Raw genomic sequence first — 26,191 nt, 5'->3', positions numbered from 1 at the left:
GCTTCAGAGAGTATCGTGTTTTATGGCTTCAAATTTAAATTCCTATTTCATGTGAGTATTTATCCATTCCTTGAAAGACGAGAATGCGCTGCTTCTCAAGAGGGAACACCTTGCAGTTGCCCTCTTTTCTCGTGGAGTAGTCCTCAGGAAGATTAGCCCCAGAAAGCAGCTCGAAAATCGATTTTACGTCGCGCTCATATGTCTCGGCGAGCTCGTCAATAGTGACCGCGCCAGATGTGTATTCATCGACTATTTTAAACAACGGCGTGTCGTCATCTTCTTCTTCTTCTCTGAATAACTCGTCCTCATCTTCTTCGATCAGCTCCATCGACTCTTCCTCTTCGTGAGACTCTGTTTTCACGCCATCATCAGTGTCTTTGATTTCCATTTTAGACGCGATTCAATCTGAAGAAAATCAAGTTTTTCTCGATCAAAAAGGGAAATTCTAAGGAAAATCAGCGATCTGAAAGGGATAATCTCCGCTGTTATAATTCTAGAGAGAAGACAGCGGCTTCATTTTTCTCGAATAAGAAACGCGATTGATCAAAATTGATCACAATCGGAGGAAAAACGCAAAATCTGGGGCGATACGGGTGAAAAAGCAGGAAGCTCACTCACCTACTAATTCTCGATATTTCTCTCTTTCCTCTGGCTCGGCGCGCGCGCGTGTGTGTGGCTGCGCGTTGCTTTTATTCCTTCGCGTTGTTTCCCTGGGTTGAGTGGGCTTTGTTGTAGGTCTCTCCTCGCTCTGCGCAGATCTGGTTCGCTTCGTGCCCTTTGGCGCACTGGTGAGCGCGGAGGGCAGCGGCGGCAGCTGCGCAGCCATTCACACCGTCGGAGGCCGCAGCGCACGAGAGGGGCGAATCACTCCACGGCAACGGCGACGGCGCTAACCCGCGCACACACACACAACTAGCGAAGGCGAAGGAGAAGCCAGCGCTAGTGGGGTTAGCAACGCAACGGCAGCACACACAGGGCGCACGCGAGTGGGCGGCCCGCGACGCTCGGCGACTGACCCTCGCGACTGACAACACTCCACTCCACTTCACAGCACACGGCACGTTCAACGATCCAGTCGCAACACACGCGCAACGACGCCATAGCACACACTGAAATGCCGCCAAAGCAGTTAGTAACATCGATAATGGTTGGTTTCTTCGCTAAAAATTCGAAAGAATAATTAATGAAAATTTTTAATTTTTCCATGAAAAATCCATGTTATGAATAAAAGAAAACCCGCGCGCGGCTTTTTTCACTTATTTCGAAGCCGCAAGCGGCTTCGCGACGGAGAAAATCTGAAGAGAAATCGAAGAATTAAGCGAACTCGTTGAAAATCAAACAACGAGAACAGCGACTTTGAATCTTTTTCTTTGAGGAAGAGAGAAGATACAGTAGCGCTTGAGTGAGCAGGGCGCAGTCGATCATTGCAGGCTTGGCAAACGCGCAAGCAGCGGCAGAAGCAGCAAACACACAAATTGAGCGATGAAGGAGTGTGAATAACACACATCGGGTACTACACTAACGAGCGCGATGCCAAGTTCGACAAGCTCGTCAAATGGCCCAACGCACAGGGTTCTGGACAGCGAAATTTGAGATAAAAAGGGGATAAAAAATGAGAAAAAGCTATCATAATTCAAAGAAGTCATAATTTTGGAGTGTGAAAAGTATCGCAGTAGAAAAATACGGAACAAGAGTTATTGACAGAATAATTATACCAATTTTTACTGATTTCTCTTTTAAAAAAATATGAAATAAAGAAACCTAAAATTAACTATTTTCTCACAGAAGCGTAGCCAATCAAAGCAATTTTCATCAACACCTCCATCAGACGCTTTTTATTAACCGATTTGAAAAGGCTGATATAAAATTTTGCATAAAACATTACTGCCAGTAGCCAATTGGTCGGATTTGTCTTTCTCAAACAAAAATAAAAAAAAAACGAGAGATTTCTGTGTGAAATGGCCAAAATAGAGCTTATCTACTTTTCCTGCCACGGTCGAGTTTTCGTCATTCGGACTCTTCTAGAGCTTAGTGGGTAAGACGCGCAGATGTTCTTCGACGAACTGAAATCGATTCAGAATTGAGTTCGAAGACACCCGGTTGGAATGGCGCTCGGAGAAGTTCGCGTCGCAGAAAGACGAGTTTCCTCTTGGCCAGCTTCCAGTCTTGAAAGTTGACGGCGTGTCATTTTCTCAGACGAAGGCAATTATCGCTTTTTGCCTGAAGCAGACGACGTTCAAGAAGCTCAAGGGCGTCGAAAGTCTCAAGGCGGACATGGTCTATGAAAGTATCGAAGAGGCTTGGATGAAAATGCTCAAACCGGGCTATGTAGCTAAAGCAGCTGTTGACCAGGACGGTTGGTTATTTCCGGTTCTGTAAAAAGATTTGACTTTTTTTTGAAGATTTGACTGAACAAGGACGAGTGTTTTACAAGGCCGTAAAAGCTGGAGCAGTGGAAGCATTCATTCAAATCGAGAAAATCCTCAAATATGCTCATGTGACCGACATGGTCATCGGCGGTAAACGATCAGTGGCAGATCTTATGCTTCTCAACTTGTGGATCTTTGTTGATGATCCAAGAGTTAACGTACATGGATATTTCAAGGAGAACTGGTAAGTTTCCTCCTTCGCTAGAATTTTCCATAAGCTTTCAGTCCAACTGGGGTCAAAGTCGTGGAGAGATTGATGCAAGATCCGAAGATCGAAGAAATTGTAGCAAAAGCGCGTCAAGTGAGATTTCTGCCGTACTGAGGCGAAGAAAAATGTAGTGAATGATTTAATAATACATTTATTCTGAGCAAGATAAAATAATATTTGAACACTGCATTGTGGTTATTGTTGCTGCTGCTGCCTGAGCAGAGAGAGTTGTTTCAGAACGTCGGGGTTAGGCAGTTGAAGACCTCTACTGACCATAGCGTCTCGGTAAATCTTCTCAGCCGCGACTTGGGCGGGCGGTGGCGTCGGCTTCGCGAGACCGGCCAATCCTAGCGACGTCAGCAGCGGATTTTGGAGGGCAGTTTGTGCTTGAGCCTGTTTCTGTTGAAGTGCTTGGGCTTGTGCAGTGGCGAGGATTGACGCTGCCTGCGCCTGGGCCGCTGCGTTTGGTCCGGAAATGCTCGCTGGAATTTGGTTGAGCAGGTTGTTTTGCAGAAGAGAACTCTGCTGGGCCAAGGCGAGTGCGGATTGAAGTTGAGCGATCTGCGCTTGGGCGGCTTGGTGTTGCTGCGCGAGTTGAGTTTGCGCGGCAAGAATTTGTTGTTGAAGGACGGAAGCTGTGTGCCCAAGCCCATTGTTCAGCAACGAGCTAATACCATGAAGAGCTGGATGAACCAATGGCGTCGAGACAACTGGCTGGGGTGTGGTAGCCACCACTGGGGATGGCACACGGGACGAGCTTCGTTTGCTTTCTTTGTCCGCCTCTTCCTCCTTGATTTCAACGGGGGTCGGCGTCGCTGCTGGAGACTCAGTTTTAACATCTTTTCTCTCTTCCGCCTCGGTTTTTACAGCCTCGTCTCCACTCTCTGCTCTTGGCACGGTGCTGTCATCGTTTTCTGGCTCGACCTTTTCTTCCTCGACAGAAGTAGGCTTTGGACTTTCTGGTTTAGGCAATGAAACTGACGGGACGATTTGAGACGGGCTCGTCGATTTTGTTGGGATTGGTAACGTTGGCAATGATGTAGGTGTTGTCAAATTGGCCCACGATGCTGGCGGATAATGCGGAACAGGAGCATGTGGCATCAATGGATGCGAATGGTGCATCATGTGAGGGAACATGTGGTGAGGATTGTTGAGTAATCCGAGACCGGCAGCAGCTGAACTGGGTGAGACTGCCTGAGTCGTCATCACTGCCCTGTCTGGCCCGCAATGAGCCTTGGCTGGTGGAGAATCGGAACCATTCGACTGCTCTGATCCAGTTGAATCAAGCGGGAGGCGTCTGAAAAAAGAGTTAGAAAATGTAATTATTTCGCAATGAATTACCTCTTTTCACGTTTTCCTGCTCCCGCATCGCGAAAACCTTTCGCAAAAGGGTTGTGGTCAATCTTGAGTTGTGTGATCTTTTCATTCTGGTAGGCAGTCACGGCGATGAATTGGGTCTCCTTGAAAATGTACGTTCGGAAGGTTGTCATGTGGATTCGGCTCAGGTCGTTGCATCTGACGATGTGAAAGCGAGGCTGATACTTGTGCATCGAGTTGAGGATTGTCTAAAGATATGTGTTAGAAGATTGAATTGAAATGTTGGCATGTAAATATGGCGTGTAATGATTGGGTTTGTTAAGGTTACACCGCCTAAACGGCGTCTAGTCGGGTGTCTTAACTGATCAAAATTTCTGGGCATGAAAATTGACGGCCACTTTAATCGAAGCCGGACAGATAAAGACGCGTTGTACTGTAATACAATAGAAAAAAGTGTGATCGCATGGGGCTAAGGTTCCACTTCTGTCCAGAGTGTTGCGACGTCGGGACGGCGCCCCTTCGCGCACATTATACGCGATACAGTTTCGCGATCGGCTTTTTGGATTTTCGTTTCGAGAGACCACTTCCGGTCAGAGCTGCGGTTGCCCGTGCCGACAAAGATATGGCCGATTGCTGCCTTAGAAGTAACAAAGCAGCTCCTATTCAATATTCATGTCGTGGTAGTAGTGACAAAAGTGAGATACGAGTTTACGCTCTTTTTTCTAGCCCCACTGAGTTACGATCATTTTTCATTTTTACGTGAGCCTTTGGAACAGAACTCTTGCGCCTTGAGACGCGCGATGCGACACGTAATAATTTGTTTCTACGATAAAGCGTGGTTGCGTTTGTGATTGTTACGATCAGCGCGTTTATTACGAATCCGGAAGTAGTGTGTTTTGGCCGCCAAGTTTGACACCATGGGGAGTGGTGTCACTGGTGGTGATGGTGGCGCCGTTTTTAACAAAAACGGGCGCGGCAGGTAGCGCTGGCGCCAGCCCGGTCGGCACCACCAAAAAAGGAAATAGAACAGGTGAGCCTTTTAAGCATCAAAAACGCGCCCTGAGCCTTCGGAGCCGTCACTTCCGGACTGTCAATAACTCTTTTGCGCATTTCAGCAATTTGAAATTGTGTGGAAACCTGCACCACCACACAAGCGCCGGAGAAATCCGCCGCGGCGCCGTCCTTACTAATCTCGCAGTTTAGCAGAATCGTACTGCTGGAGAATGTTAGTCAAGGCTATCTGGGGCTTTGGTTTCAATCCTTTAAATCGACCGTCAAATTTCAAAATATGCCTCTTTTTTTATGATTTTTTTCATAATTTTGAGCGAAAATGGGTAATCTTGACATCAAAAACGCCAGAAAACTTACATGTCCGTGTGGATCAGTGATGTTGTTGGTCAGCTTGAGCTTATGAAAGGAAATGCATGGCCTGTTCATCCACTGCTCTCCGGTAGCCGGCGAGTCTGGGTGCACATACATGCGCTTTGGAAGCTCAGGATCAGCTTTGCCCGCCACCATCCACCGTGTATTGTGATATTTGTAACGTCGGGAGAGGCTGAAACAATCAGTTACGCGGAAGAATCGTCAGATTTTGAAATTTTTCGATTTTCAATTGTTGATGTTTTGCGAACGTACCTCGGCTCGTCGGCGGCGGCGATATCCATTAGCATGCAGTACTTGGCTTTTGGGTTGAGGCCGGATACTTTCGTCTTGTAAGATGGGAACATCCTCCTAGAAATTGAATTGAGCAACGTTTTCAGATCAAATTTCATGAAATTCTTTTAGAAGTTAATCCGTTCTAGATCACTAAAGCCGACTATGAGCCTCCCATTGCATAAAACGCCCTTTAGCGCTCAATTTTAGATTTTTCGACGCACAATGTCCGTTCTTATCACCAAGCAAGACTCGCCAACCGAGCGCGATGACCGGTGATAAGGGCGCGCGCGTAAATGTGATTTGGCGCGGATGTGGTGGTGCATTTTCGTGGTGCAAAAATGTCGATTTTCCAACGTGTCGCCGCTGGCGCCAGAATCGCCAGTTCCAGACGTGTTGGAGCGCGAGAAACGGCACCAAACTTCGCCACTTGCGGAAGTGGCACCAATTTCGCGGCGCGTTAGCCACTTCCGCCCCGACATTTCGCCACTTAGTAAGACAAAGGCGCAGAAAACGAAAGTCAATTTGGAGATGCCTATCGCATCAGCAAATGTTGTTGGTGATAACACGCCGCCCGTGAATGGCCACTAGATACATTGAGTGGCTTAGATTCAGAAGGGCGCCACCTAAGGTGTGAAAAATCACGCGGTGGTGCTGCGCGCGGACTTGGTGGAGTGAGGAGCACCACCAAGCCAATCAGAGGAGGCGAGAGATTTCGCACCATTTCTAGTGTGAAAAGGGGCGATAGAAATTTCTTTATCAATTTTGGCTTGTAGCAACAACACTCTTTGATTTATCAAATAGAAGGTTGCGCGTTCTTGGAATGAGTCCACGTTCTATCGTCGCGATATAGTGATTGCGAGTGTTATCATCAACGCGATTTTGATGTTTGTGGAGAAGTACTTTTATGGCTTAGCCGTGCTGGTGGCGGTGGTGTTATCGCTTTCGCGACGGGCTTTATGTGGCCGAGGCGGAAAGATCGGAAAGGACTTTGCATCGGACTGTTGATTCTAGCGCTTCCCGACGCCGCCAGAAATGACGCCCGAGTCGCTATCAGACAGAGGAGGCAGGGGATAGAATAATAAATTTACCGCGCTTGGCGGAATGTCGCTAAGACCCAAACTCAAGGCGCCAGGGCAGAAGAGAGCGCCATGGACTTGATCACGTGGATGTATATCACCATTGATATGGCTAAGGTGTTTCTCGTGGTGTTGCCTTGGCGTCTGCGATGTGGCGAGCTTGGGCGGCTCCTTTGCGGTTGGAGTAAATATTTCCCATCAATTTGGCAGCGGGAAATTACGATCGCTAGGGACGAACATTATAAAGTACCGGTGGCGCGGCTAATGCTCCGCGACTTCCGGCTTTCGGTTCGGCCTGGCGCCGCCACAACGCACAATTCGTCGCCTTCCAGATCCCGCCACATCCGCTTTAACACGCAAAACATTCCCTCTTCAGCAGAATCACGTGAATCCCTAATCGCTACTTGGGTCAAATAGAAACGTCCCAATTTCAAAAGCAAGTTTAGATAGCCTTCTAACATGCGTCTCTGGCCAGGTTAAACAAAGCATCTAGTTTAGCGGGAATTGGTTTTGTTTAAAGCCGCGAGGCCGGAAGCTCGCAGCCGTGACAATTGACAGCTCCACCACCATGGCGCCTCCAACGCGCTAAAAATGAAACGGACGGGCGCTTTCACTTCCGCTCCCTGACCGCATCAGCCACCTAAATGGCAGGACAAAAATGTCTTACACAAAGACCCGTTGAACCAGTTATCGGCTTTAGTGATCTGATTTCCAAGTCAAAAAAAGAAAAAAAAAACAATTTGCATCATCGACGATAATTTTCGTTCAACCCCGGATTTGAAGCAATCTTACCTTCCAGTTTTTGTGATGACCATTTCCGTGCCAAATTGATGAAAGCTATCCCACAATTCCATATTTTCAAGAGTGACTTTTGGATTATCTGGCCCGTCATCATCGTCGTTATCGGGCTAAAGAAAAAATCATTAGCGATGGGCGGTGCTTAGAGGAAATAACTTTCCATCAGATAACGGATTTAAGATTCTAGTTCACGTTTTTATCCAACTCAATAGAGAAATTCTAGCACCATTTAAACGATAGATATTTTACAATTGATCGTAATTCTTACCTTCTTTTCTTCTTTTTTCTTGGGAATTTGAGGCATTTGAGGGTGAGGAAGCCGTGAAAAAATATTCGAGAAGAGGTGTTCATTAATAGGGTTGACTCCCGAAGGACTCATCCCATGATAAGAACCACTCAATATCCCACTCATTTTGTTTTCGTCCTCGAATGGCAGCATTAGAACATCTCTTACGTTTCTATTGCTCTCTTATCAAGTGTGAAAGTATTGTTCAAGTTTCTGTTTTTATCAGGTGTTGCGTACTGTGCAGGTGCGATTCGGAAGTTGGACAATATGTGTCTGATATGATGATGGTGGTGGTGGTGCTGGTGCGGCAATCCTGACGCCCGCGCTCGCCACCTTTAAGATCTAACGCTTTACGCAGCTCCTCCACCACCTCCCCTAGCGCCCGCGATCTACGCTGGTGGTGCTGGTGCAGAAGAGAAGCCGATCCATCGCAAGTACACTCGCGAGGATCAAGGTGCTGGGACTACCAACCAGTCCGGAGCCAGAGAGGCCAAAGTCAACTTTCATCGGGCTAGCAGTAATCTGATCGAAAGGAGAGCTTTTGTCGGCGGAAATCGGAAGCGGAATGAAGTCCATGCAACGGAAGTCAAGTCCAACATTCTTCACGATTGTATATTCATCCGAAAATCAGAAATTTCGGAAAAAATGCTCCCGTAGAATCAAAAAAGGGTGCGATTCCGAACGCATGGTGTTAAAAATCATGTATTGACTGAAAATTTCTTTCTATTTTCTAATCGTGTTAATTAGTAAACTTGATTGCAATCACAGCATGTAATTAATTCAAAAGATGTTTTCATATTAGCGTGCACAAAGAATTCACTTGGTGTATACTTCCTGCTGCCGCGCTGTGCCGCGAAGTGCGCCACCATGGTGTGAATTTTCACACCTCCAGAACCAATCGCGTGTTAGCGTGCTGAGTACCGATTCCGCCTAACTTCACATTTTTCATTGATAAAAAATATTTTGGTTATAATCCCTTCCACTGACGATGAATAACAGATCAATGACGATCTACTGTTGCGGTAACAAAAAAACAGGGCCTTTTTCTCGTTTTTTAATGCGATATGCGATTAATAATCGTCAATAATACTCGGAAAAAGACGGTGCCGATGGCAGGTGTCCCTGAGCCGCTGGTTTTCAGAGGATGATCTACAAGTACTGCGTGCTCAGTTGACAATTAGAACATGTCTGGCGGTGGACGGCGGCCGGAAGTCGGGAGGGCGAACGCTGCAGCAGTTGGTGCATTTACTGGTGGTGGAGCTGCTGCTAAGATTGACCCCCGACGCCGCGCAGTCTCCACCGGAAGTAATTCGACAATTTTTTCGGCTGAGCTACGCTTAGGCGACCTGGGGCCACACAAAGGTGCCACCAGAATCACCAAGTGCCAAAATAATCAGAACATTATACTGGGGTGGCTCTGGAGCAACAAGACTCAATTACCGGAAGGACCCAGTCTCTCATCCCCAAAGCAGCAGTCTCTTACGGCGATCAGACTCCAAACTAATCTGTTTATATCACAACATCTTTGGTCCAAATTTTACGAAGCAATCAAGTGCCTTTTATGCTAATGAGCAAATCAATTGGCGCGAGCTTCAAGGCTGTTGAAATTTCTCCGCCTTGTTCTCTGGTGCTTCCGTGGCGTCCGGGCGGCAGTAAACCAAGCTCGACGTCCGCGATTTTAGCAAGCTGTCCGCCAAAACTTAAAAAGAGGAAGTCGTGACTTTGAGAGGACTACACCGGAAGCTGCCGCTTTGTGTGCATGTCAGCTTCAGAATAAATAATTGCGCCAGTGACGAATTGGCCGAATTGCGGTGCGACAGCGGAAGTGGCGCGGGCGCCCACAAGGCGCCAACCCACCGGTCCGATCCAGTACCACTGAGTGGTACACAATCCTGCACACCATCAGTGCAAATCCTGACAAGTCCCTCCACCCGAATTCCTGAAAAGCGATCGCCGCGAGAAGTTTTGTTTTGATCGATTATGATTACAAGCTGATTATAACTTGTACTTCATTGTGGAAAAATTTGAAGTGTTTAGCAAAGCACGTATTCTAAGCACTTCCCACCAAGAGCTCTTTTAGGCGCCAACATGACCCGCTTGGGATGAAATTTTACATGATATCGGCACTTGGCTAATTGCAAATTGTCGCAGCATAGGGTTGAAAACAAAGAGTGAAACACGTAGCGCCAACTGCTCATTAGAAGCATTCTATCGATTCTTCTTTCTATTAGATTCCTTTATGCCCTTTCCGTGGTTTCTGCTGACACGGCTTGGGCTGTCGAAGCTGTCGCCGGAAGTAACAACCGCCAGAATCAATTTTCCGACCAGCGCTTAGGTAAAACTTTCGCCCCTCTTTCAATTAACGATAATGGTGCTAATTGCATTGCAAGCCTGGGCTAATCACTTCACTTGGCCCGACAAGATGTCCGAGGATAATTAGAAGAGCCACTGATAACGTTTGAAATTCTACACTTCAAGCATCTTGACGCTCTTCGAGATAGTCGACAAAAATCGCCCTTCGAAATTTCAAGAATCAAAAAGGAGAGTGTGATAAATCGATCCCTCCCTCGATCACAATACGCGGCACGCGAGAGTGCGTGTTATCAGCATTGGTAGCTCGGCGGGAGAGCGTTTGTGATAAGCACACCCTTATAAAACGATATTTCGACCCTGCTGTCGGCGAAATGTCAGATTCGGGCCCGGCTGAGCCACTTATCGTTTCCTTTGTGTAACTTAGGTGGTGGCGAGGAAGGTGCTGCACGACCTGGTGCTGAAAATTGCCGTCGCCTTATCTTAATTTTATCAGTGTTAAACAGGGAACCGATAACTGTGAAAACAGGTGCTCTTTCTCGGCAAGACATCTTATCGCTCATTGTCAAAATGCGAGAGATTTCCGACCCCTGTCGCAAAAGTCAAACATTTGCGTTGGGATCAAGGGCTGGAAAGGGACCTTTTCGACCCTTTTTAAAAATATTAACTCATCTAAATAGAGAATCTCGCGTAAACAAATAAAAGCGCCGGCGCGGTAATATGAATTCACCCGAATTCAAACTGACGCTGTAATCTTGACAAATAAAGGCTTGTAACTTTTCCAAACCGGAAGGTGCTCTCTTTTCTGCTCTTGTTGTATGCCAATATTGATATAAAGCTTGTTTCTGCGTCAATTCTTTAACTGTTGTGGTTTCGATCACCACTTCCGTTCGATCCATTGTTTTGCAAAACCACATTGAAGGAGACAAACGTACCCGCGAAGACCTGGATTACAATCGCCAAGCGCGGTCGATAATTTACAAACAGCCTCTGATATTTCCGGCTTCCGGCGGCGGAGGAGGTGCCAATTTGGCGCCTGACGCCTAAACCACCAAATGCCAAAATCCTCAAAAGGAACACATCGGATGTGATAAACTATTTAGGAAGAAGAAAAATTCATCACGCCGATTAAGGCCCTGCCAAGGAAAATATTCAAACAAAAATACTAGTTGTGTCTTTATAAACACTTTATAAGCGAGAAGCAATTACTGTAGGATTGAATTACTGGCCTTAAGGTCGATATTATTCTGAAAAGATGGATGCGAGAATGTTTTTGATGAAGTAGTCGCGTCGTATTCGGCGGGGAATGTGGCGATACCGGAAGTCGAGGGTGATCAATCCTGGAGGTCATCCCTTCGATTTGTAAAATATTTACGCAGCTTGTTCGGCAGTTATTATTGCAGGAGAGTATTTCCGGTAGGGCGACGACGTGGCGCGAACCTCAACCCTCCAAGTATCAAAAAGAACCTCATTGAGAACTGATTTGAATATAATCTCTCAATTGTCGCAAATTATAAAAGGAGAATTTCTCGAACCTCGAGCAGGGGAGCAGGGAAGTGGGAAATTACACTGAGTGCGACAGAATGGCGCTAGGATGAGCTTGGAAAGTATCAAAAACTACACCGCGGTGGAGCACATCCGGTCCCTCGGCCGCATAATTACGCCCTGCTCGCGCCATTCCGCTGACAGGCGGCAAACTGGCACCGTCCGCCCACCGACTTTGAGCGTTCTCCTTCCGGTCATCATCAGAAAAGTCTACTCTGCTCAAAGTCTCCCTTGGCGCGATTTTACAGTATCAAGTCCTTACGATAACAGTTACTTGATAACGTTCTAGTGCTCGTAAATTTTCAAAGCGTGAGCCAGATAAAACGCTTTATTGGCACCAATTTTAGCGCGAGATAGCAGCAACCACACACACGAATGCTGAGTGCCGACGCGCGACAGATAAAGCACAGACATCGTTGAAAATCTGCATTCACTAACACTAATTCTTAAAAATGACAACATACGGTTTCGGTGAACTATCGATTTTGGCTGCTGATAATTGACTGGAAGTTTATATTAGAACGTCGGATGAGAGCTTCCAGCTGCCAGTTTGTATTCTTCTCAGGAATACAAATTAATCGCCTGATAATTATAAAACTTGACAATATTTTCGCCGAGAATTTCATAATAAGAAAATGCACATTGACGACACGTATAACCTGGGCTCGACAACCTGTGTTGAAAACCCGAGTCAGGCTCTAAAGAGCTAAAATGAAAAGCCGCGTAGCGGCTTTTATAAAAACGAAGCCGCGAAGCGGCTTCGCTAGAATTTAAAGTTAAGCTGTCTTTCTTGCGGTTAAAAAACAGGTTTTCTACACAGGCTGTCGAGCCCAGCGTACAACTTCATGGACAACTGCAACCTCGACTGCTTGAATAATGGGAAATGCATTGAATACCAAAGCAGAAATATGTGCCTGGTAAGAAAATTTAATAGAATAGCGATTTTTATATTTCAGTGTTCATTTGGGTTCTCAGGCGATAATTGCCAGCTTCATTCGTATGCTTTTGAAGGACTCGGATTCAATGTATTTCCAGGAGAACAGGCTCACGTGAGTTCGAGTACAACATTTTACTGGACGATCGGAACGGACTTATTTCAAGAAAATCATGATTCATGAAGTTAATTTATTGAAATAAGTCGAAACAGGACTTTGCTGGTCGGCGTAGTTCTGCTGATGGGGCTGGTGGTGGTGCAGCTTCGGCGAATCCACATTCTTCAGAAATCGATGCGCGAAGTGCACAGACGCACTCGCATCGCCTCCTATCAGAGAGGCATCGCAAGCGATACTTCACAGCAGTCCTGCCGAACCATGAAATCTCCATAAGATAATACACGATAGCAGAGTTCGGCGTTTGTGTTGTTTGGCTCATTTTGTGGCGTGTTATCGCGGTGGTGCGAAGGAAATAGGCAGCGCGTTCAGATGAAGAACGGCTCCATAGGGCCACTATGGCGATAACAATAGATCGCACTTGATTAGTAGGGGTTTGTGGGCAGTTGACGATTTCGCAAGTACCGATTCTGCCAGGAACGACTTTGGTAGAGAAAGTAAACAGTAAAACCTCTATCTTGATCGACATTTGAAAAAATTCAACCTTTCCGAAAGTGGCGATAATCTGTCCTCGGCGGAGATGAGGTTTGTGTACTTTTTGAGCGGAGTAGCGAAAGCGTGATAAGCGGGGCCATTATCAGCGCTCGGCGTGAAACGGTCACCACTGATAGCTGATTATCGGCATTCCACACACACTTTGGAGAGTTCCTTTGCAGATGTAGATACGAACACCCCGACGCGAGCCCGCTGAATTCGAAAATCCCGCGATAGAAGTTAATATGCAGGCGAAAGTTGCACGTTTACGCGGCTCAGTTTTGCGGCGATTTTGAGGAATTTCCGGGCCCCATTTCTAGCAGCCCCCTCGATCAAAGTGTAATTTACGCGCTAGCAATGGCACCGAAAAAAGAAGTAGCGACGCGGTGGCGCCGGAATCGAGAGCACTACCACCGGAAGTGCCTAGTATCGTAAGCGGCATTGTGGCAAACAGAGAAAAACCTTACAAAGCGAAAATGGACGCGCCGCACGGCTAACAAACTGAAAGTAAGCTCCTCTACTACCAAAATATCCCGCTGCAGTTTTTTTTTTTCAAAACCATAATTCTTGCGTAACTTTCAATACACCGTGTTATTAATCCCTGCTTTCCTTATCAGCTCTTTATGATTAAAGAAAACATAATGATCAAAACTGATTATACAACCACACCAAGATCTTCTCTGAAAGAGTCAATCAAGGAAGAAAATTCCGTGAAAATTTCCAAATTGTATTTTCAATAATGTGAAGCAATAGTGATAGCAATTAAATATGAGCGAGAACAGTGTGATCAGTGAAAATAGTGCAGGTAGGCGCTGATAGTGATAATTAAACGTCTCCGTCGAAGAAATCAGTTCGCATTCTGTGGATGGCTTCGAAGACTGTGCTCGTTTTCGTGATGAAAGGCGGGACGTTTTCTGAGGTTCTTGCTTTGCAGAAAGCCTAAAGAGAGATACAAGTTTCGTTCTGTAACCGGAAGTCATTCACTTACCCTCCACAGATCGTCCCAAAGAATGAAGGCATAATCTTTAGCGGACTCGTCGACCTCGTTCTCTGGATGTGCGCCTTTCAGCCCCCAAACATCGAGCTGCTTGGAAAGTTGCTCCTGCTCTTCGTCACTGATTCTGACTCCCATTTTCTCCTTGATTGACTCTACATTGATGTTAACGACGCCCTTTGCCGTGACTTTCTTGAGCCAAACACGTCCGCGAACACGATTGACTCCGGCGAGTAGTTTGATAAAGATACTGCTGAGGCTTTCGAAGGAAACGGCGAGTTTATCTTCGTCGCTTATTAGCACCACATTCATCATCTGTGCAAGTTGACCATCGATGTTGACAAACTAGAGGAAAGATAAATAATCGAAAGCAATTTTCAAACTTACAGTAACATGCTCTGCAATGTAGACATTCGCCACTTCTGTTGCATCTTCAGGCGGGTAGATAAACTCGCACAAGAATTCACCCTCCTTTGTCTCATCATCACTCGTGTCGTGAGCTCGTGTTTCCTTCGGCTGAATGTTGTCTTCCTCTTCTGAAGAGTCCGTAAGCTGCAACGAAGACAGTGAAATATTACTCTCAGGCGAAGGAGGTTCTAGCTTATTGATCGAAGGAAAATTGTCAGAAGTGCGGATGGTTTCCTCGCTCTCAGATCTTTCTTCGGAATTCCTCTTTTTATAATAATGGTGAACTTTTGACAACAAGTCGCATTGGGCAGTTTCAGTTTTGACTTTGATTCGCCCCTTGAATCCTTGAAATCCGCTTGCATCCGCGCTCGTGCATTCAAACAGAAAGCCCGCTTTCAATGAATCGAGGTTTCCAACCAGGTCTTGCAAGATTCTTTGCTCGTTGATCTCGTCTATTTCGTCTTTGGAGATGACATCTGGATTCACATCGCTGAGAATGCTGATCGGGAATGACAATCGTCGAAGTTTGATGAATTTTTCATCGAGCCATTGAATATTTTCTTTGCCGAAACATTCAATGGTACCGAAATCGACGTATCGAACCACATAAGGGCACTCATGATCATCAGCGTATTCCACAACCTCGCCACGCAACCAGTAGTCTCCATCGAAGACAGCCACGGCGCAACCTGGTAAAATCTCGTTCTCGATCGCGTTTTTCCCTGCTCTTTTGTAGCCTTTGCAGACTTCGCTTAGCTCCTGGACAAGGTTCGTGAGTTTGTTCAGGTCAGCTTGTCTCATCACCCAGATCTCGTCACAGCTGTTCACTTCGCCATTCAGAGTCACGTAGAATTTGTCTTTCACAGAAGGCTTTAAAAAGGGCGCGAATCGTGTTTTGAGAGGAGCAGCTGCTTTCAAGTTCGCAAGGCCAGCGCGTAGATCCGCCTTCGACTTCAATTTCAATAATCCATTGTCGATTCGCATGACATTCTTCTTGTTATTATGATTGACCAGAAGATACGCCAGACGCTCGATATCGAGCTCCTCTTCGTACTCTTCCGAGAAACAGCTCATTGGAATATCCCAACTGAACTCCAGTCGGAATTTTCTTCGCAGGCTTGAAATTTGCAAGTCCTTTCCCTCTTTTTCGGTTCGGTAAACGAGCTGCATAACGCATTTAACAAGAGTTTCCTTCATCGAAAGATAGTTTTTGCCGATTCGCTCGTTGAGGTCCTCATCAATTTCTATGAGCGCGATGTCACCAAGGTGCATAATGAATTCGTAAAAACTGTAGAAATGGTAGTCCTTGTAGTCGACTGGGAAGCGATTCCTGTAGTCTTCTTCGACCTTCAGAATATCTTCTGGCTCTTCTTGTTCCCCAAGGAGATCGCTAATTTGCTCAAACACGGTTTTCTTCCATTCTTGCGGGGAATACTCTTGTGGATAGATGATATCTTCGTCTCCAACAAAGATGTTCAATCGCTCCGAGTATTTGCGCAGAATTTCAATCGGATATGGGATTTGAGAATTGAGACGAGTAAGAAATGACTTGAGCTGCTCGGAGTGTTTATTCCTGAAGCATGAGGCGAGTTCGTTGAATGACAATCCCAAAGGATGCCTCGAAATGATGTATGTAAGCTTCTTCCTAAACTTCGCAAGAGCATCATCGGGGTCCCCATAATGTCTTGGGGCGTCGCTGGAGGCAGTTGAATCGCCTTGGTCATTAGGTTTGACAATCTTGGCTTTTTGCTTTTCAGCGAGACCAGGATGCATGGGTGGAACGCGAGATGTTTGCAACGGTCGCCTGACGGTCTGTGTAGGAGGTTTTACCGGCTCACTTGGAGGAGGGCGACGCGTTGGTGCTGGTGGCACTCGCGCTTGTGGTTGAACTTCTTGAGCAGTTGGTCTTGGAGGTACTCGAGCAGGCTGCGGTTTAGATTCTTGAGGATGCGATATCTCAGAAGCACGAACTAGCCCTCTTCCCATACCAGTTGGACGGGTAGCTGTAGCGGCGGAAGGAGCTGGTGTCGATGACGGGTATTCAACTTTTCCAGTTAACGGATTGAATACCCCTCCGCCACCACTTTGATACTCAGATTTTCTTATGTACGGTGTTTTCTGCATTGGTTTTGATCCGGATTTCGAGGAGTACATCGATTTTCGGGACGCGGTCGATGTTGTCGACATTGGTCTTTCTGGCTGCGGTTGGGATGCGAATGCTGATGGTCGACCAGAAGCCCCACCCACATTTGGAGCGGGAAAAGGATTCCCGCTGATGTATTGGTAGGGCATTTTTCGCGTTTTCGTTGTTTTATCCCGACTCTGAAAGACGGGTTACAACATATTCATATTTGTCTCTTACCTTCATATCCAGAATATTCCTCGTCTCAGCATTCCTCACTGGAACAAACACATATTGGTTTTGAATATTCTTTGCAAGACTGGCCAATCCTTCGCCGATGAGAAAGTACTGAATGTGCGCGATAGATAAACGCATCGGACTGATGACATCCTTGATCTCCTCATCCAACATGGTTTTGTACTGCCCACAGAGCTTGCCAAAAGTAGCAGGATTTTTGTCGCCATGTCCAATGATAAACCCTGAATACTCAAGTCAAATCTTGAAATGGAGAGCTTAATACCTTTCAAAGTATTCATAAGGCCTCGTAACTCCCCATCATGTTGCGGATTATTTCGTATCCACGCTTCCATTCTAAAACGATTAGTTGTATGAGCGCCTGTAAAGGAGTTTTACGGAAGATTGAACGGAAAATGATGACTCGTAAAATGTAAATAATGATCTTGCTGGGGGGAGTGAGTCAGTCTGATCAATTAATAAGCCCCTGACGCAACAATAGTTATTTCTAGAACTCCAAATTATCATTTTAAAACAATTTTGTATCCGAGATAGTTACTGTGAAAAGAAAATGGAGAAATGGACAAAAGTTTCTTGGGAAGAAGCTGATGAAATTACAGACGTAGTGAGGGCCGCTCACTGCGCGTTTTGGTGCGAACCAGAAACAAAAACGCTCAGGGACACTCCTATCAAGGCTCTGTTGATGATGCAACTCCGCTTCGACGGCCTCTTGGGATTTCCAGGAGGACTGATCGACGCTGGCGAAAACATCCTTGAAGGCCTGAACCGAGAACTCCGGGAGGAAATGGCTCTGGACAACGGTAAATTCAACTAGCATCGAAAAATATACAAACTAAATTCAGCAAGATTCCCAGTTGGAAAAGAGCACTGGGTGTCCGCCCATCTTCGCCAAACTCAACAACCCGATGGTTCCTTCAAAAAGACGCAAGTGTGCCATTTCTTCTCGAAAAAATTGAGCAAGGAGGACTTTTATGAAATCGAGAAAAAGCAATTGGAAGCTGACCACTGGGGTTATGAAAACTTTGGTCTGATTAGAGCACCTGTTCTTGAATTTACGGCGGGAAGCGTTGCTGAAGTAAGTTTCCTCTAAATAGACTTCTTGTCTTCGTTGAATTCAAAAAAAAATGAAAAAAGTAAAAATGCGGTTCAGAAATATCCTGGCCGGGGATTTGCGTGGTTCCTAACCCACAGCTTCATCTCTTGCGCCCGAGAGCAGATGACCGAAATGATCATTTCCGAAGGGATCCTGACCAAAGACGAGATCAACCGATACTTCGAAATGTCTCGCAATCCCGAGCTCCACGAAAAGCTGATCAACAGCTCTTCCACCACTGAAAATTAGCAAACGCGAATAATCAAGCTGCAATAAACAGAAATGAGCCTTTTGCAACTTCAAATAGTCTTTATTTATAATTGCAAATCGTATCAATCGTTGTTAAAGAAACGTGCGGGCAGTATTTGAAAAAGTATCATCGTAGCGGAAAATAAATATTTACGGAAAAAGAGGTTGAACTTTCAAAAGACAGAAAAAGCGTGTGGAGCGAAAACTATGTTTTTGGAGGAGAACTCGAAGGAGGCTTGTCAGGTTTTGGCTTCTTTAGGTAGCTGCGCTCTTTCCAGTCTTTCGGCTTTGGCTTCTTTGGCTTTTCCTCGCGACTGGAGCTCTTGTCTTTTCTGTCTTTTGTTTGAACTTTCCCCTTTTCCGTCCGGTCGACGATTTTCGGCAATTTAGGAGCTTTGTGAGCGATACTGTCGTAGCAGCGGACGAGCGTTTCCGCCGTCGCGTGTGAAAATTGCGAGACAAAGCGCCAAAGAGCGTGCTTCCACAGCGCGCGCTCGGCACCTTGTTGATCGCTGATTTTGCGGATGGCGACGCCGATGTCGCCGATTACTTTCTTGATGCGGCTTTCGCTGTTGCCCGCGGAATGGAGAGCTTTCAGCGCGTGGCGGGCGGTCTTGTGGGGCTTCATGGCGCTCTAAATTAAAAGTTAGACATTTTTGTTAATTCTGGAATATTTCATCAAGAACATCAAGAATTCATTGATTCTCACCTTGCACTTGTCGAACCACGCTGGATCTAACTCTTCTGCAAGAACTTTGAGCTTTATGTCTTTATCCAGGAGAGGCGCCTTTTCCGACTTTTTCTTCTCTTTCTCCGGCTTGCCATTTGACTGCAGAGAAGACTTTCGTTTTTTATCACTCTTTGGAGGGTCGTTTTCGTCCATCTCCATTCGCGATTCTCGTCGCGAAGAATGATCGCGGCCAGCCACAGATTTTCGCTTCTTTGTCGGATATTGCGACTTTGACATACTGCTGCTGGACGACTTCTGCTCCTGTTCGCGGACAAAGTGGCTCATCACGTAATCAAAGCGCGTGACTAACTGGCGGCTTTGAGGCGATGCATCTTCTGATGGCGGCAGGATTTTATGAGCAAGCTTGAATTCGTCGTCAGCCTTGATTTTCTCCCATTCGCCGACGCCGTAACGCTTGACTCCTTTCAACAGTTGTCGATCATCATCCTCAACCCAGTGACAAGTCCAGTTTGTGACCGGCCTCACTTTTCTCGGCAACGGTACGACATCGATAGGTTCGGGTAATTTGTGAAGAGCGGATAGCGCACGAATCCTCGCTAAGGTGACCTTGACGGGGACTGGCTGCTCTCCCAGCTTCAAGTTCTGCCCTTTGCCCTTGCTCTTGCTGTTTTGGTTGTCGCATTGAATCAAAGACTCGACGAGTTCCATCACAGCTCCATCATAATTAAAGTTCTGCGGGAATTTAGGATTCTCTTCCATGACTTTTTCTTTTTTCTCGTAACCCCACCTATTGAAACAAATGTCAGAAAAATCATTAGGAATTATGACTCACTTTTTGATGCTCTTGAGGAACGCTTTAGTGTGAGTGAGATTGAGCTCCCTCCAATTCGGAAGTCGATGGGATTTTGAGTTACTCTCATTGCTGCCTTCACTCGCATCATCCGCTTCGAAGTCCTCGTTGTCATCATTCGTGTTCTTGCTTTTATACTTCGCCCTACGTTCACCAAGTGCGGCGATTTCTTCCTCTGCCTGACGAATTCGCTCATGCTCCGGAATAATGTCGTCCCAAAGTTTATCTTCGTCGAACTGGAAGTCCGCGACCTTGAAACCAGACATGAGTTCATTCGTTTGCGCGTTCCCGGAAGCCTCGGTTTCCGTCGTCTCAGCGCGCTGAAGAATCAAATCGATGTCGCACTCGGGCTCAGCATCATCTTCCTCTTTGAAGAGTTCTTCTGCGCCGAATTTCAAGATCTGGGTGATCTCCTGTTTATCGAAGGGAATGCTTTTACTTGCATCGGATTTTTTCGACAAGACAGTTCTTCCAGAAGTGTCCATTCGCTGAATGACGAGATGATCAAGGACCATTTTCTTCTTTGCTCTTTCGATGACATCTTCCTCGACAGACATCGCCGAAACAAAACGATAGATCTTCACTGTCTTCTTCTGGCCGATTCGGTGGGCTCGAGCTTGTGCTTGTAAGTCATTCTGTGGATTCCAGTCGGAATCAAAGATGATAACTGTATCGGCAGTCGCAAGATTGATTCCAAGTCCACCGGCACGAGTCGACAAGAGAAAAGCAAAGTCTTCCGAGTCTGTGGCGTTAAAATGTTCCATCGACCTTTGGCGAAGATCACCTCGGATGCTGCCATCGAGGCGTTGAAACTGGTACCGGCGTAGAGCCATGTAGTCTCCAATCACATCCAGCATCATCACCATTTGAGAAAAAATCAATACGCGACTTCCATTTTCCTTCAGCCTACGAAGCAGTTTGTCTAACAACATCATTTTGCCAGAGCCTTTGAGAATTCGATCGATTTTCTCTTCGGTACTCTTCTGATCAAACTCGTCCAGGTCATCAGGATCTTTCACCAGCCATGCATGATTCGAGCACTTTTTCAATTCAATCATTATGTTCGTGAACGATGATTTCGAGCCATGAACACCTTTTTGAAGCTCTTTGAAGTTTTTCGTGAGAATGAATTTGTAGTATTTCTTTTGTTTCTTCGAAAGACCGACTCGTAAAATCTGCTCGATTTTGCCGGGCAACGACTTTTCAACATCCTTCTTGACACGTCGGAAGAGGAAGGGCTGAAGCTCTTTGTGAAGACCAGTGAACCCACGGGCTTGGTCCTCTTCGTGTTTCGCCTCGAACTCAGCCCAAGGTCCCATCTGATCCGGGTTGGCGAAATCAAGGAGGCACCAAAGCTCGCGCAAGGAATTCTGCAATGGAGTACCAGTGATGAGCAGACGATGCTCTGTCTTCAAATCATTGAGGGCTTGGTAGAGCATTGCCTCGTCGTTTTTCAAACGATGTGCCTCGTCAATGGCAAGCACGCTCCATCGGACCGAGTTCAGAAGCTGCGTCTCTCTGAGAGCTATCTCGTATGTAGTCAAGAGAACATTGAAGCCAAGCTTTTATTCGTGCCCCACTCGTTTTCGAAGAGAACCTGCCTGCTAGTTGCATCGCCTACAAATGAGATGGTGTTGAGTGCCGGCCCCCACTTTTGGAATTCGTGTTGCCAAGCGGCTAAAATATTTTCTTTATTGATCGCGAAGCAGGTTCTAAGACATACCAAGAGTGGAGAGCGGCACAACGCATAAAAATGGACCAGCCCGATCATGATCGTGAAAAAGCGCTGATACAAAACTGACAGTTTGGATAGTTTTTCCAAGTCCCATCTCATCAGCAAGAATACAAGAGTTGCCCTTACACCATGCATGCATCAACCAATTGACACCGTCTATTTGATAGTCTCGAAGACTCAAACTTTCGGGAAGGAAGTGAGGTTGTTCTTTGTATCTATGGAACTTGGGTCGTTTCATGAAGGAATTATTGGCAGAGGGAAATTTTTGATGAAGAAGTCGATGCTCGTACTCGGCTAGGCGTTCCTGGAATCGTCCTTCGACGAGATTATCCGCTTCCCATGTTGCGTCACTAAAAGATTTTATAAGTAATATGTTCAAAACCATTTGGTTGCACAACTGTATTCTTGAAAGAAGACAAGTATTTACCTGTAGGGAAGACCTTTCCATTTGATCATGAATTCAGTCTTTTCGAAACCATCTTCATTTTCGACGGTCCTTTTGGTAATAATGCGCTCGGCATGGACGTGTTGTTGAAAAACGTCGCGTTCCATTTCGTTTTGAACGTGGTAGAACTCGATTTCTTCTTTCGAAGCATATTTCAACCATTTTTCACTTTCGCGTTCTTTGCGGATAAAGTTTTCAAGTTTCCTGACGCCCAGGACTCCTTGATTCTTTATGGACTTCTCGCTTTCCCAAGTGTTGTGTAAGTGCGACCAGCCTATTATGTAACGTTATGGTTTGAGTAAAAATTAATAATTTTCAGGATTTTCATAGACATAAAATTAAATAAAACAGTAAGTAGTAGAGGGGATCTCACCTTGCCATTTGATGAGATATTGTTTCTCAGTTTCACCATCGTATTCAGCGAGGTACACTTTTTTCTGCTCGTCCTCGTTGTATGCAATCGTCTGATCACCGGTAAAGCCAACGGGACCGTCGCGGGAATCGAGGACTTTTTCAATTTTATCACCGTCGACTTCGACACGAGTAACTTTCTTGGTGTCTTCTTCGTCGGAGTCTTCAGAGCTGATCCCGTAATCGACTTCTTTGACTGCTCTCGCAGCGGCGCGCTGAGTGTATCTCTGCACAGGTGCGTAGTTGTCATCAGACGAAGCATCATCTGAGTCGCCTTCCGAGTATTTTTTCACGGGCCGAGCTGATCTACGCACACCAAAATCATCCGGGTTATTTTGAATAACTTTCATGACCATGTCTCGTTCAGAACGGTTGGAATCACGCTTCTTTTTCTTTTTCGCTGGCGCGAAATCTGAGCTGGAACTACTATCATTGTTGCTCTCACTTGTTTTCTCCCCAGAATCGCTGTCGGTACCCGACTCTGAAAACAAATTTATAGGCTTTATCTGGGTCTCGAATCCGTGGCGTTTTTTTGGAGCACGGTTTGCTCTCGGGCGCCAAAAACTCCACGCGCTTGGGGCAGGAAAACGGCTGCTCCGGGCGCTGGAGCAGGAAAAGTGACGAGGGGGAAAGCGCCTTTACGCGCTGCGCGGGAAGCCCAAAAAGCATTAGCGCGCTCTATTTTCTCGATGGTCAAGGGATATATTTGCGCGACCTCATTACAAACACTTGAAGAAACAATTGATAGATTAGTATCTCATAAATCAATTTTATTAAAAATTGTTGATTCTTTTAAATATTTTTAATATATATCCGTAGGGATTCTATCAGAAAAACGGCGCGCGGCGCGGCCCTTCGCACCAAAATCGTCCTATGCTTCTTTGCTAATTTCGACATAATCCCAGTCAAAAACATCATAAAATAACTAAAAATGTGGCTCTGATTCATAATTTAATCTCGAAAAATATTTTAAATAAGCTTAGAAATCTCTAATTTTTCGATATGTCCAGAAACAGATATCTCTCAAGCACCTGTCAAATTCTTGGGACTATGCGTAAAGAAGAACCTCCCGAAATTGTCCGGTTGTTGACTGGAAGTGACTGCGCGGCAGGAAATCGCGCGAAAAGCGCGCCCGGAACTAGTGCCTTTCCATGCACTCGAACTCTGTTGACATTGCGCCCCATGTTAGGTTCGAACCTTTCAGCAGAAGGTGACAAAACCAAGTGGTTCAATGCAAAATCATAGGGATTTCCGGGATAAATCCGGGACGATTAGTTAACGCGAAGACTATCGCGGTAGAATCTTTCCAGAGTATTTTTTCTTTGCAGAAATATTAAAATCAATATAATGGATAAAATAGGTTTTATTAGCATATTTATAATAAATATTCATAAATTATGAATCATAATCATATTCTTTTTTCATATTTTTTCACTACTTTATAAATATTATCATCTAATATAATAATTCCAATATGAATTATATATGAAAAGATACTAAAAGTGCAATTGATGCGCATAAAAGTTGTTCAGTGTTGTTGCGCGCGCTGTCACTTTTTGAACGCCTGCGCTGCGCCTTCTCGGTCAACGCTGCTCCGGTTGCCGGATCATGCTCCAGCCGCTGGAGCTCCGCCCTGCTCCAGCCTCGTGGAGCTTTTTTCGCACTTGCCCCGGGGCGCGGAGCCGCGAGCGCCCGAGAGCAAACCCTGCTCCAAAAAAACGCCACGGATTCGAGACCCAGGGCTTTATTGTAAATCAATCGAGATAATAATTATAAGTGGTACTTTCTCATTTTCAAAACAAACCAGATTCATAATTTTAATTATTCTAGTCCAACAAATAAAAAGAGAAATCCTTGATTCTAAGATCTTCTATGATTTTTAACAATATTAAAACCCATTCTTCCGCCATATTCTAGCCTGGGCTCGGCAACCTGTAAGAAACCTGAGTCAGAGACCCGAAGATCTTTATTGAATAGCTGTTTAGCGTTTTTTTTATAACCGCGAAGCAGCAATTCATTAAAAATCTTTTGGACTCTCACTGAGGATTTCTTCACAGGCCGCCGAGCTCAAATTCAAGCTGGAACAGAAGCAAAGGTTTTCTTTTGAACTACCACTCACTCCTAGGTTACTAAAAATCATCATTGCAAAGAAAATCTAAAAGGGTAGTTAATATGAGATTTATCATAAACATTTATGAAAACCGGAAAACTGTCTAATATTTCAAAGTTCTTCTCGCTATGAAACCGGTAACTTATCTTTTCCGACTACATGGACCTATGAAAACTTTGTAACTACCAACAACTACCCTCCTGGAATTGCTTTCAGCAATTTCCGAACCGACTTGAGCCACAAAATCAAGTATTTTTCCGGATATCTGCCCTGCTCTTACTGTAAATGACCGTTTTCGTTAGCCAGATAACAAGATTTAACCAAATCGAATGGTTAAATTCTCTGAAAACTGTAGAAAAATACATATGACGAGAATCTCCATCTGGAGATTCTCCAACTTTCTGGAAATTCCAGAAAAGAAGGTTTTTCGACCCTTTTTATTAGTAAAAATCAGTATCTGTGTTGTTTTGAGCAGTCAGAAAGTGTTGATGGGTAATTGAAATAAATAAGGGATGAAAAACAGACGATTTAAGGGTTTTGTAATTGGAAAGCCTGGAGAATTGCTTTCCAGGCTATTTTCCGGGTTTTTGGCGGATTTTAGGGGTCTTTTTAGGATTTGGGGATAGAGGCTGTTCAGAGGGTTGAAACCATTACTAACCTTGTTCAGAAGGGATGTGTTCCTCTCCGGAATCGTCAGATAGTCGATTCTCATCGCTGTTGCTCGATAAATCTTCGCTCATCTCGACAATTTTCACTCCATCAATCGGGCTCAAATTAGTATTGCCAGGTGCGTTAGACCCTTAGGTTTCCTCTGGTAAAACTCTCAATCTCGAATTCGGTCGGGAACAGTCGGTTTCAGGCGGTTAAAGTTCGCGAGGGTGGCCCGCTCGTGGTGCGTCTTGGGCTGCTTCGGCGATTTGAAACGGGAGGCGGCAGAGTGCGTGGGCGACAGTGGCGCGCCCCCATTGCGCTGAGAAGAGCCACGCAATTTTGAGACACTTAGCTCGATTTTCGCGTTTTCTGGTGGTGTTCTGGTGCTGAAATCGACGCCATATCGACATTTTTAGAATCGGCAATCATCACTGAACAACGCTATTAGCTCTAAATCTAAAGAAAAGCCCCCGAAAACGCTCAAATCCAGTTTAAAAATCACTTTTCTTACCTTTTCAGTCCGAAATTGGGAGTACATCTTCGTCATCTTCTTCGACATTTCGACCGATTCTTACAGCCTCTATCGACGGGAAATACGTTGGAGCAGGAATCTCTTACTCTTAGCATTTCAAAAAATCGCACGATTTCTTCGTTTTTTATCACTGAAACTCAGAAGCGAAGAGTTTCTCTGGACGTGACCTGCAGAGCCGGGTGATTGCTCGCATCGAGCGCTGCGCCACCGTGCGGAGGTGCCTCGCCCACGCACAATCGACTTTCGAGACGGGAAATTCATGCCTCCAGCATCTTTTACAGGTTCTCTCCTTTCTTCAGATGGTCTTTCTGTCGTTTTCTTGGAAGTTCTGTTCTCTTTGGCGTGTTTTCTGAAGTTTCTTCTTTCATCTCTAGAATTCTCTAAAGAAAAAATTGTCAGGAAAAGCCGTAAAGCCAATTAAAATATCTAAGTTTTTG

At 45.6% G+C, this 26,191-nt stretch overlaps 6 protein-coding genes across 7 annotated transcripts; 2 read left to right on the top strand and 4 right to left on the bottom strand.

Moving 5' to 3' along the window:
• Positions 1 to 34: 34 nt before the first annotated feature.
• LOC145702116 (uncharacterized) lies at positions 35 to 918 on the bottom strand. The gene is made up of 2 exons (XM_081779325.1): positions 619 to 918; positions 35 to 405 (listed from the first exon to the last, which is right to left on the bottom strand). Exon 2 carries the CDS (start codon positions 386 to 388, stop codon positions 35 to 37), a length of 354 nt encoding a protein of 117 aa, XP_081635451.1. The 5' UTR covers positions 389 to 405; positions 619 to 918.
• Positions 919 to 1,779: 861 nt separating this feature from the next.
• Positions 1,780 to 2,818, top strand: LOC145703068 (glutathione S-transferase 3-like). Its single transcript, XM_081780380.1, has 4 exons — positions 1,780 to 2,035; positions 2,079 to 2,356; positions 2,403 to 2,613; positions 2,655 to 2,818. Exons 1-4 carry the CDS (start codon positions 1,959 to 1,961, stop codon positions 2,749 to 2,751), a joined length of 663 nt encoding a protein of 220 aa, XP_081636506.1. The 5' UTR covers positions 1,780 to 1,958; the 3' UTR covers positions 2,752 to 2,818.
• LOC145703067 (uncharacterized) lies at positions 2,774 to 8,192 on the bottom strand. The gene is made up of 6 exons (XM_081780379.1): positions 7,753 to 8,192; positions 7,479 to 7,594; positions 5,590 to 5,685; positions 5,323 to 5,509; positions 3,979 to 4,202; positions 2,774 to 3,934 (listed from the first exon to the last, which is right to left on the bottom strand). The coding sequence occupies exons 1-6, from the start codon at positions 7,921 to 7,923 to the stop codon at positions 2,833 to 2,835; spliced, it is 1,896 nt and encodes a 631-aa protein (XP_081636505.1). The 5' UTR covers positions 7,924 to 8,192; the 3' UTR covers positions 2,774 to 2,832.
• Positions 8,193 to 13,920: 5,728 nt separating this feature from the next.
• Positions 13,921 to 17,398, bottom strand: LOC145705184 (uncharacterized). 2 transcript variants are annotated; one of them, XM_081782636.1, is made up of 6 exons: positions 17,253 to 17,398; positions 16,973 to 17,211; positions 14,781 to 16,932; positions 14,590 to 14,738; positions 14,197 to 14,547; positions 13,921 to 14,147 (listed from the first exon to the last, which is right to left on the bottom strand). In XM_081782636.1, the coding sequence occupies exons 1-6, from the start codon at positions 17,320 to 17,322 to the stop codon at positions 14,034 to 14,036; spliced, it is 3,075 nt and encodes a 1,024-aa protein (XP_081638762.1). In that variant the 5' UTR covers positions 17,323 to 17,398; the 3' UTR covers positions 13,921 to 14,033. The 2 variants fall into 2 exon arrangements, with proteins under 2 accessions (XP_081638762.1, XP_081638761.1); XM_081782635.1 differs by having other exon boundaries at positions 14,590 to 16,932.
• A 65-nt stretch (positions 17,399 to 17,463) lies between these two features.
• Positions 17,464 to 18,376, top strand: LOC145705185 (U8 snoRNA-decapping enzyme-like). Its single transcript, XM_081782637.1, has 3 exons — positions 17,464 to 17,787; positions 17,830 to 18,062; positions 18,138 to 18,376. Exons 1-3 carry the CDS (start codon positions 17,538 to 17,540, stop codon positions 18,327 to 18,329), a joined length of 675 nt encoding a protein of 224 aa, XP_081638763.1. The 5' UTR covers positions 17,464 to 17,537; the 3' UTR covers positions 18,330 to 18,376.
• Positions 18,371 to 26,066, bottom strand: LOC145705183 (ATP-dependent chromatin remodeler CHD1-like). Its single transcript, XM_081782634.1, is given in 9 exon segments — positions 18,371 to 18,963; positions 19,039 to 19,807; positions 19,853 to 21,437; positions 21,440 to 21,547; positions 21,594 to 21,955; positions 22,033 to 22,324; positions 22,424 to 22,942; positions 25,230 to 25,653; positions 25,734 to 26,066. Coding segments are annotated over 8 exon segments (4,146 nt in total). The 5' UTR covers positions 25,312 to 25,653; positions 25,734 to 26,066; the 3' UTR covers positions 18,371 to 18,534.
• Between the last annotated feature and the right edge of the window lie 125 nt (positions 26,067 to 26,191).

Source organism: Oikopleura dioica, chromosome PAR (assembly GCF_907165135.1).
Source record: "Oikopleura dioica chromosome PAR, OKI2018_I68_1.0, whole genome shotgun sequence".
NCBI classification, from domain to species: domain Eukaryota; kingdom Metazoa; phylum Chordata; class Appendicularia; order Copelata; family Oikopleuridae; genus Oikopleura; species Oikopleura dioica.
This window is presented reverse-complemented; position numbering and strand designations above follow the sequence as displayed.

Bases quoted from the DNA above. Each gene is read 5' to 3' on its own strand.
- LOC145702116 (XM_081779325.1), bottom strand. From the start codon at position 388: ATGGAAATCAAAGACACTGATGATGGCGTGAAAACAGAGTCTCACGAA.
- LOC145703068 (XM_081780380.1), top strand. From the start codon at position 1,959: ATGGCCAAAATAGAGCTTATCTACTTTTCCTGCCACGGTCGAGTTTTC. The intron at 2,036-2,078 runs GTAAGACGCGCA...AAATCGATTCAG, and splicing joins ACTCTTCTAGAGCTTAGTGG to AATTGAGTTCGAAGACACCC. The intron at 2,614-2,654 runs GTAAGTTTCCTC...ATAAGCTTTCAG, and splicing joins GGATATTTCAAGGAGAACTG to TCCAACTGGGGTCAAAGTCG.
- LOC145703067 (XM_081780379.1), bottom strand. From the start codon at position 7,923: ATGCTGCCATTCGAGGACGAAAACAAAATGAGTGGGATATTGAGTGGT. The intron at 5,686-7,478 runs GTAAGATTGCTT...TTCAATTTCTAG, and splicing joins GTCATCACAAAAACTGGAAG to GAGGATGTTCCCATCTTACA. The intron at 3,935-3,978 runs GTAATTCATTGC...CTCTTTTTTCAG, and splicing joins GCAGGAAAACGTGAAAAGAG to ACGCCTCCCGCTTGATTCAA.
- LOC145705184 (XM_081782635.1), bottom strand. From the start codon at position 17,322: ATGGAAGCGTGGATACGAAATAATCCGCAACATGATGGGGAGTTACGA. The intron at 17,212-17,252 runs GTATTAAGCTCT...TTGAGTATTCAG, and splicing joins CCTTATGAATACTTTGAAAG to GGTTTATCATTGGACATGGC. The intron at 14,548-14,589 runs GTAAGTTTGAAA...TCTTTCCTCTAG, and splicing joins ACATTGCAGAGCATGTTACT to TTTGTCAACATCGATGGTCA.
- LOC145705185 (XM_081782637.1), top strand. From the start codon at position 17,538: ATGGAGAAATGGACAAAAGTTTCTTGGGAAGAAGCTGATGAAATTACA. The intron at 17,788-17,829 runs GTAAATTCAACT...AACTAAATTCAG, and splicing joins GGAAATGGCTCTGGACAACG to CAAGATTCCCAGTTGGAAAA. The intron at 18,063-18,137 runs GTAAGTTTCCTC...AATGCGGTTCAG, and splicing joins CGGCGGGAAGCGTTGCTGAA to AAATATCCTGGCCGGGGATT.